Source organism: Physcomitrium patens, chromosome 1, assembly GCF_059467195.1.
Source record: "Physcomitrium patens ecotype Gransden chromosome 1, ASM5946719v1, whole genome shotgun sequence".
In the NCBI taxonomy this organism is placed as follows: domain Eukaryota; kingdom Viridiplantae; phylum Streptophyta; class Bryopsida; order Funariales; family Funariaceae; genus Physcomitrium; species Physcomitrium patens.
In genome coordinates, this window is record NC_143410.1 from 7,616,685 (window position 1) to 7,627,174 (window position 10,490).

General features: G+C 30.4%; 1 protein-coding gene across 1 annotated transcript; it reads left to right on the plus strand.

The window, feature by feature from the left end:
• The first annotated feature begins 7,461 nt into the window (after positions 1-7,461).
• On the plus strand, positions 7,462-9,639 carry LOC112279010 (uncharacterized). Its single transcript, XM_024513043.3, has 4 exons — positions 7,462-7,724; positions 8,388-8,481; positions 9,008-9,160; positions 9,344-9,639. The coding sequence occupies exons 1-4, from the start codon at positions 7,592-7,594 to the stop codon at positions 9,384-9,386; spliced, it is 423 nt and encodes a 140-aa protein (XP_024368811.1). The 5' UTR covers positions 7,462-7,591; the 3' UTR covers positions 9,387-9,639.
• The last annotated feature ends 851 nt before the right edge of the window (positions 9,640-10,490 follow it).

Here is a 10,490-nt window from a genome sequence, read left to right on the forward strand (position 1 = left end):
CCTGCCACTCCCCCACATGAATCATTTTGGATTGGTGTAATTCATGCTAATTTGATTGAAATTGTAATGATAAAGCTGCAGTGTTCAGGAATGACGATGATTTCTAAAGTGCCAATGAGTTTGATGGTTTTAAGCCTCCCTTTCATGACTAGATTTTCTTGTTTTGGTGTGGTATGAAGTGAAAAGAATTATTAATCAGTTTATCACTCGTTTCACAATATGATCTGATTTTCTAGTCTTTTGAGGAGAGTAGAAATAAAATTTCACTTTGATGAGAAATGATTTGATTTGGGTTTGTACACATCATTTTTTTTGTTTTGGATTTGAGATTTGAAATTACATATTCAAAAACTTCACACCTATAACAGGGATAATACTCTTGAATATGTAGAAATAAAGTATAATGGTCTATGGCAAGTTAGGGAAGATATAAGAAACTTTGTGATGATGAAGATAAAGGTCATAGGTTTTTATAAAAACTTCTATAGAATATAGTCAATTCAACTGATTTTTTTAAATACCATAGATAGATAGATAGATAGATAGATAGATAGATAGCTAGCTTTGTAAGACATATGTCTTAACTTGGAAGGCAAGTTTTCTATATGTACACCACATAGTTAGCTTGTTCTACAAGGTATTAACATGTGTGATATGTGGTTAATTTGTTCATTAAGTATAAACATATATAAAGTCAAATCCACATCTAGTAAGCTTTTAGGAAGTTTTTTTAGAAGATATTATAAAATTAATTTATTTTTACATACTTTCACATAATCATATAGGTAATTATTAAAATAGATATATTTATCGATGTCATTAACTTTTCTTCTAGAAACAAGTTCCAAGAAGAATGGTCTTCATATGTTGAGATAATTCTAGATGCTACAAATTATATTTGTCGCATATTCTTATCTTTATTCTCTTTGGATATAATTGATATGTCTTCTTAATTATCAATAATATTATATACCAAGATAGAAAGACCACCCTGTTGTTTGATCATTGTTGAGGCCTTCATAACTTCTTTCAAATAAAACATTTAGAACACAATCAAGTGTCATTTCCATGTCTAATAAAATCACCAAACATTGGGAGTATCTTCTAAGTTTATGATACTAGACACATTGTATCTTTCTATTTATTCAAGAAAAAACGTATTATTCTTGAAGGTTATTCATCTAGATTATATTGTCTTGAAGGTTGTGACAATCATAATTTCTTATTCGATAAGTCAACAAATAATAGCTCTTAAGTTGAATATACTAATTATTGATTCTCCATCTCTCTAGCATCACAAATACACAAAAGTTACATACAAGACTAAAAGATAGATTGTTATCTTTCCTATATTTTGTTTCTATTATAGCAAAGATTTTTTATTCTTTATTTTGGTTTTAATAGATGTTGTCAATGAAAAGCCTTAGTCTTCTTTGTTGCATTTGCAAGATTCTTTATTGACTCCCATGTGGATTCATTAATATCATATTCATACCAATAAATAAGATATTCTAATCTATTTTGGCATCGCCTAAAATCTAAGACTTCTTCCACCTTGAATTCTTGATTATTATCCACTTCTATATGAGAACGTAGCATTTGTCTTCTTTCTAAGATATTCACTATCTTATATGGCTCAAAAAGATACATAGAGAATATGTGATGGATTTTCATGTGCTCCAATAGATATAATTATTAAGTAACATGATTGACTTGTTTACAAATAGGAAATGGTCCAAGCCTACAATAGTCCAACTTATCATAAGGATGAGTAATTTTAATATTACAATAAAATAATTATATTTTTTCATCTATATTGAATTGTGGTTGTTTTTTATAATAAACATCTCCATTGAACTTTTGTCATTCTTCACCTTCTTTTAATTGTGCATTTATTATTGTATGTAGCTCAAATAAATAATTTGTCAAAACTTCTGCCATAGGATTATGAAATTTTGAAAAGTCAAAACTATAAAATCATAGATGATAATTATAATTAGCAAAAAAAGATATTTAATATATAAAAGAATATATCATATTATTATAAGAAAATTCTGCCAATGGCAAAAGAATTGTGTAATCATCTTATTGGTAGATGATGGTACATATAAATACTACTCCTAAATTTTATTAATGTGCTTTGTTTTTCTATTAATTTGAATATAAATAGCTTAAGATAGCTTTATATCTATTTTTATAATCTTGAAGTAGATTTTTTAAAATCTTGATATAAATTGATTCTTCTTATCCAATATAATATCCTTTGACAATCTATGATAGTAATAGATATTATCAAGAAAAAGTTTAGTTATTTTTTACTTAAAATAGATTTTTTATATGGTATAAAATATACCATCTTTATAAAATGATCTACTATTTTTAAATATAGAATCACATAAATCTAAGACTAAAAGATTCGTGATAAAATCCATAGTAACATAAGGCCATGGTTGTTTTGGAATAGGTAACGGCTAAAGAAGTCTATAAGATCAATGATAAGGAGTTTTTAATCTTGAATAAATATCACATGATTATACAAAGTCTTTAATTATCTTTTATATTTGAAGCCACTAAAAATCTTTAAATATTGGCTTCAATGTTTTATTACATCCAAAATATTTGGTTGCTGAGAAGTTGTAATAAACTTTAAAAACACATAATCATACTTCACCTTTTAGAATATATAATTTTTTTCTAAAAATAGAATATTTTATTCTTAAATTTAAATTTAAAAAAATTATAAGATTTAGGAGAATTTTTTTTAATATCATAAATAAGAGAATCATTGAACATATTCAATTAAGCTTGCTTGAGAAAAGTTGAATCAATAGTCAATTTTATTTTCATTACTTAAAGATGAAAATCCTCTAACTTTAAGAGAATTATTTTTTGTTGATTAAAAATAGCATCTTTTTTTTTGGTATAAGATAAAAATATCTAAAAAATACATTTAATAATCCTTGTTTTTTTTTAGATTGATAAGTAATCTTCAAATCAAATCTTGATAAAGACATATTCTAACAAGCTTGGTGACGATTTAAAATGCATGCCAATATGAAATACTCAAGGTTCTTATGATCCATATATACGATAACTAGACTAAAAGTGCTTTCTTGATAATGACCCCACTTTTGAAATAAATCCATAATTAAAAGAAGTACTTTATTATAGATCATATACTTAATCTCAATTGCTAAAAAATTTCTAAAATAAAAAGCTATCAAATAGAGCTTTTCATCTACTTTTATTTGTGACAAAATTACAACCATAGTAAATTTTCATGCATATATTTTTATGAAGAATGCTTTTAAGAAGTCAATACAATATAAAATTAATACACCAATAAAAGTTTACTTTAAGGCTTCAAAAGATGCTTGAGCTTTTTTGCTCCACTCAAGTTTGTGTTTACAAGTCAAACATCTAAGAGGAACTACAACTTTAAAAAGTAAATTAATGAAGATTCAATAATAATTAAAAAATTTCAAATAACATTGCACATCATTAATTGATTTTGAAATCTTTCAATCTATAATAGTTTGAACCTTCTTGAAATCCATCATAAGACCTTTGTTGGAAATAATGTATCCTAAAAAGTCAACTTAAGTAGTGTGAAATATACACTTTTTCATTTTTGCATATAATCTTACATCTCTAAGTTTTTATAATACATGATGAACGTAAAGTTCATATTTCTTTGTGTTCTTAGAATAAATTAAAATATCATTTAAATAACAAATAATAAAATCATAAAAAAAAATCACAAAAATATCATTCATAAGATATTGAAAAGCAACTAATATATTCAGGAGTCCGAGAGGCATGACATTATATTAAAAATATTTATACTTAGTTCAAAAAATAGTCTTTCATTTATCTCTTTTTTGATGTAGATCAAGTTATATATTTTTCATAGATCTATTTTTTTGTAAATCTTTACTTAATTGAGTTGGTCAAAAATTCTTGAAATTAAATATAAATCATACCTATTTTGATGGTGATCTTGTTAAATCCTTGATAATTTAAGCACATTTGCAAAGATCTATCTTTTTTTCTTTACAAATAAGATAAGAGCTCTTATTGGAGATTTTAAGTGGTATATGAAGTTTTTAGCCAAATACTTGTTACTATATTCTTTTAATACAACCAACTTATTTTGTGATATATTGATGCAAATAGAGATTGATCTCTTTTTCAAAGCTCAATTGAACAATCATAAGGTCATTATTATAGAAAAATATTTACATTTCTCCTCTCAAAAATATTCTTCAAATCTTGATATTGACTAAGAATACTACTTAATATCATTATACCATTAAAAATGAGTGTGGCATATATAGCAAAAGATGATCCTTCTTTTATCACATGTATAAAAGCTCTCATACCTATCAATAAGAATTTGGATGTAGTAAACTTATATATTTCTACGTGAATAACAAAATTTTGGATTAAATTACAAAAAAAAATCAAGTTTGTAAGAAATTCAATCTATTTTAGGATTATATTTTTTTTAATCACAATAATCCTAAAATAATCAAGTTATGAGAAGATCTTATCAAATTAAATATCACTATGTTATTATGATCTTTAGTTGTTTCATCTAAATAAATAGTCTCATGGATAATATCTCTAAAAGATAATAAATTTCAATCTATGACTTTTACATGTATGGGTTTAATTTTCTTGACTAAATTTATTTCTTATTTTTTAACAAATCTTTTGTCTATAAAACAATTTGAGGCTCTTAAATCTAATAATGCAAAGACTTTGTGATCATTAGGTCCTAAATCTGCATCTATTGTAAAACAAAGTGAAGGATCTGAAGAGAGAATTAAACCTTTACTAGATGTTATACATGATTCTAGCCATAAAATCTTTATTATAGCTGAAGAAACTCATTTTTTGACAAATTGTCTTCTTTGGCAACCATGCTCCTCATTTTGTGATTATATTGCTTCTTTAGACAATGTTGAGCAATGAACATAGTTTTTCTACAATATAAGTACAAATCCTCTTAATAACATCAAGTCTTTACTTACTTAATAAGAGATTTAAAATATATTATATCAATTTGTATTAGTTTCAACCTTAACAAATAAATTTTAGAAACCTTAGGAGCTACCATCATTACTTGATTTGTTCTTCTCCAACCAAATTTTTGTTCTTTATATCTTTTAAATAGTCAATTATTGCATACAATGGCTTAAGCAATAAATTATTTTAAAGAATCTACTTTTGATATTGTTAATAACAAATCTTTGAAATTATCCTTTAATTCATATTGAAATTAATTGATAAGGGCTTTGTTATTTCAATCCATATTATAAGTGAGGTTTTAGAATTCAGCAACATATATGGTAGCTGACCTTAATCCTTTTCGTTAAAATAAGAGCTTGATCTCTACTACTCTTTCTCAATCACTTTCTCCAAATGTGATTGTAAACACTTTTAAGAATAAATTCAAATCATAAAAGAATTGTGAATATTTTTTTCTCAAAGGTGCAAATCATAAGAGAGCACTTCTAAAAAGAAGTGCATCTATGCACCCAATTTGAGTAAATCCATCGAAATATTAGAAAGAATGCAACCTTAAATATAACTTAACTTGTTGCAAAAATCCTTGAAATTTTGATCTTCTTCCATCAAACTTCTTAGGCATACTAATCCTTGTCCTCCCTATGCTTGTAGAAATGAGACTTCTTAAATTTGGTTTTAAGTTTAATCTACTTACTTCTCTCAACTACACAACTTTTTGGTATGGACTCTAAACTTCTTCCATAGGTGTAAGAATAATATTTTTATGGTTGGTATTGGTAATGTGTGAAATTTCTATCCTACAAGTATTAACAAGCTCATGAAGATCTGCAATAGTTACAAATCTATTTTTATTTTTGTTAAGTACAACATCCATAATTTTTTCTTCTATTTCAAACAACTTTGTAAATCCACAAGTCAAATTAGAAGAAGGTAATCTGCAACATCTAATATTAAATGAAAATTTTCACAAAAAAAGGTGATTTGCTCTCTTTAAGAAAAAAATGAGTACTAAAAAACTAAACTATTTATTTCAATTTAGTACTACTTTGATTTATCAAGTTATAATTTTTATTTTCTTTTAGCATTTACTTATCTTACATTTATTGACATTTTATGATTTTACACTTAACAACTTGTAGAATGGATATGGAGATTATTGTCTCTATTGCTGTAGTAATTCCAATGAAGAAACATGGAAGCATTGTGATTCAGTTTGTAAACTGCTCAACTAAAGGCTTTTCTACCTTTATCCATTCACTTTAGCTTAAAAAGCTCATGAGCTTTGCAGAGGGACCCTGCATCTAGCTAACCAACTTTATCTGATCATTACTATATTGTCTCTTGCAAAGCAATGCATGAGAGCTAAAAATGTCAAGAATTGTGTTTCAGATTTCTTCATTGGACTCTCTGGCATTGATTATTTAAATATTTGTGAACTGCTCCATTTCATGCTCATCCTTCAACATAAGAAAATATTAGTGTTTGGAAAATCTGGTCTTTTACTTAAACTTGAATTGCTCCTTACTGCTCTTTTAATCAGTACTTAACACACTATCGTTTGTGATTATAGTAGTGTTTGTAGGATATTGAGGGAACTGTAATTTTTCACATTTTGTGAATATATATTGCGTCTGGACGCACATTAGTTATATGTTTGGCAGTTGGCTTGGTCCCTAGGAATTTCAGCATATTGAGGCCATAGTCTTGGCATCATTTGTGTTCTGTACACTTGCAACTTTCTTCATCTGCCAGATAGCGTCTTCTTCCCTGTGACTCAGTAATGTGTAGATTGATAAGAGAAATAAATTCTATTGTATTTTCTAGTTCAATGTGGTTCGTTCTGTGTACTACAGACCAAAATTCATCTTACTGAAAAGATTTTAGCATGCAATTCTGTTGAATTACGATAGAAGTACTACAAGTAAACTACTTTTATTCCGTAAATATTTAGTACGCATCACAAGAAATAAGTCAGTAGTTTATCTATTTTCAACGATCATCAATTAGACCTTCATGTGCATCTGTGGTTGCATACTTCAGTAAATAACACTATCCTATTGTAACAGAATACAAATTCACACATTTTTTCAACCAAGTTTATCAAAAAAAAATCCCCATAAACAGACTTCCCCGTTTTCAATACGCAATCATCAAAACATTATATATATATATATATATATATATATATTACGTCTTGCCTTTCAGCAAACCAATTTGTTGATTGGCACTGAATTGTTTTCGATGGTTCAGTGGTGATATTAATCACCGAGGACGTTCATCCATCCACCATATGTCATCAAATCAGAATTCATCCAAATTATAAACGCACGAAACTATTCATCCATCCGATGGGCACCCTCGAAGCACACGCAAGAGGGGCCTGCACAAAGGAGGGGGAGCGGCGTCAGCAGAGCTTCCTCGGTGCGAAGCCCGGCTTCGAATGGTTCGGTGATTGTCAAGACGAATTTGCCTCTCAGAACCTCGGCAACGCAGTCAATCGCTAGAGCCACAGATTGCCTGTCTGCCGAATGATTGCTTGATTGATTGAGGAATAATCATGGGTTTGCAGGAGCTCTGGACCATGCTGGGTCCTGGCCTCGCCGGGGCTGTCTTCGGAGGGGCGTGGTGGTTCTGGGTGGACGCCGTGGTGTGCAGCGACATCCGAGTCCCCTTCCTCCATTACCTCCCTGGTACATCCACTTCGCCTCTTCTCTCTCGACGTGCACGAATTAGGGTTTCATTCTCCCCGCCTTACGTATTCTAAGAATTGGGGTGCGTCGATGGATTGGGATTGGGATTGGGATTGCATGTGTCCGGTTCTATGAAGATTTGATTCTGTGGGTTTGTGGGGATAGTCGTATATGAGATGCCGGTTTTAGGTTTTGGAGTTGTCAACTTTTGCGAATTTCTTGACGAGCTGTTTTGGAGTTTAATGTACGACCTGGTCATGTTTTTTGTCTTCTTCTTCGTATTCTTCTTCTTCTTTCCTGTCTGTATTTGCTCGGCTGGATTTCGTAGAGGAGAGGATGTCTACATGATGAATTACCCTTCCAGTTCGAGATTTTGAACACTATAGGGTTAAGTATTTGAGAGCTGAGTAATTACCAAGGATATGGATGATCTGTAATTCCTGATTGGATGGGTTTCAGGAGTGCGATTGAACTAAGGTCCTTCTAGCTTGGGCTTCTGGATTAGATTCGGTATCAAATCCATTTGAGGAAGCAGTGTGCAAGGAAGTACAGAGAAGTAATGAGAATCAGGTGTTGTCTTTAGGCAGTTTTAATCCGCGAGTTTTGAGGATCTTTCGAGTTTTTAATTCTTGGATTCTGAATGAGAGAAGTGCATCATTGCAGGAATATTCGCAACAATTGCGGCATTGATGTTCAATGGTGTGCGTAGAGATGAGCTGACGGACTATTCACCTTTTGATGACAACGACGGCTGTCGGTAAGTACTCTTAGAAGCTTTTGGAGAATAGCTACAGTGATTCCCCACTCGGAGTTGAGGAGTGTAAAGATGAGGCCTCATGAGTACGATATTTTGGAACTCCCCTGCCCTTAAGTGTCTAGATCTTCAAATTCCTGCTCCTTTGGTGACTATTCTAGGATTATAAGGCTTGAGGGGGTTCATTCAACCATCATCAGCTAGAAATTTAATATTTTTTGGAGGAAACGTGGGATATCTACAATAATATGTTCAGTACTGGGGATGAGTTCTTGTTGGGCAACATATGAATGAGCGCTTTTGTGGGATTTAGGCTACTGCACATTATATATAAGCATCGTGTCCCACAGTACTTAAACTATGTCTATTAAGCTTCGAACTCCTGGGTTTGCAGTCGCAGAGGAAGAAGATGTACAGAAGATGAAAAATATTTTTTCTTGTTAAGAATGGGATTCTGGGAGTTCTGAAGACGTGTGAGTTTTGAGATTCTAATGGTGTCCTTAATGTTCGTTTGATTTCCTGTTTCCAGGTCAAGAACGTGGCTGTTCCTAGCTTATGTCATTGCATTTACCTCGTTGGCGGGCTCTGTGGGTATGCTGGTGCAAGATGCTTTGCTTCCTACCACTCCATCTACATGGACGGGCATAGCTGGGGTCTTGCAATGCTTTTTATGCCTTTGCAGGTAACACATAATCTGAAAGGGTTATTATTTTGATTAAAATTCTTTCAAGCATGTAGCGATTTAGACCAACATGGTTGTGGACATTGCAAGAACACAAACATTAAATAATTCACATGTTATATTGAGTCAATCGGATTTCTTAGCTTCATACCTAATTACATTTTTGCTATCAATGTCTTGCAGTGGCTTGATGTATTGGACTTCGAGGATGTCGTCGGATTATTGAGGTGTTTCCCAGGTTAAGGCATCTGTAATAATTTTAAAAGAGCTATTCCGCTTGTTTTATTTATCAAGGATTGAAGCGACCACTGGTTTTGTATCTCACGATTATAGTCTTGCTGCTTAGTTGCATAATTTCCTGTCTTGTAAAAAAATACAAACTGTAGAATTCAGGACCCATGGCATTACTGCCAACCCCTTGTAATAGAATTGATTCATGTATTCAAGGCTCACCCATTTGAAGTTGGTTTCTCCTACTATTTGCAATTCCAATTCTTCGCAAACGTTTCTGTTGTTGAGAGTAACGACGTATCGACTTTTTGGAAATACTGGAAGAGGCTTTCAATTGACTTCAAGTATACGATTACATGTTCTAACCAATGATACCTGGCTCAATCGGCAACTTCATGGGTTACCATCTCATAAGCATCTCTGACATAGCCAGAAATACAACTCCTTAATCAATTGTTTTTGCCATGCCATATTTCACGTAGTTTTTATCTACAACTTCCTCTCCTTGGACATCTTGAAAATTCCTCCAATTCCAGTCATTTAATATGTTTGCAGTTCTTCTTATTCGGTTGAAGTGGATTTGTTTATGATTTTTCTAGCCAGTATCCATAAGGGAAAGTGTGACTATCTTAAGTTGAATAATGCAAATAACCCCTTGACAACTATAGGGATGTAGAAACTAATGGTTTGATGGAATCAATTTTTACTTTACTTAAATAGATGCATAAGAATATGAATATTATTGTAATAATAAATTTCATAATGTTCCACTTCAAATAAAAATATGTATCTAATACAAATATTATAATTTTCAAAGATTGTGTTAAATTGCTTATAATTAATGTTTGAATTACTTCATGATTTACTTAAGCTGTAAATAAATGCATATTTGAAGTGTATACATCAAAATGAAATTTGATATTTTCATTGTTATACTTGTATATTTAAAAAATTGCATAAGAACATTACTTATATGATGTATAAAGTTATAAACTATTATTGTGTATGGTACATTGCAAATCATTGTGCAAAAAAGTATATCAATAAATTTACTCGAAATTTTATACATATATATATATATATATATATATATATATAT

Excerpts from the sequence above, each read along its gene's own strand:
- LOC112279010 (XM_024513043.3), top strand. The coding sequence starts at position 7,592 with ATGGGTTTGCAGGAGCTCTGGACCATGCTGGGTCCTGGCCTCGCCGGG. Across the intron at positions 7,725-8,387 it reads CTTCCTCCATTACCTCCCTG|GAATATTCGCAACAATTGCG; the intron begins GTACATCCACTT and ends GCATCATTGCAG. Across the intron at positions 9,161-9,343 it reads TGCTTTTTATGCCTTTGCAG|TGGCTTGATGTATTGGACTT; the intron begins GTAACACATAAT and ends AATGTCTTGCAG.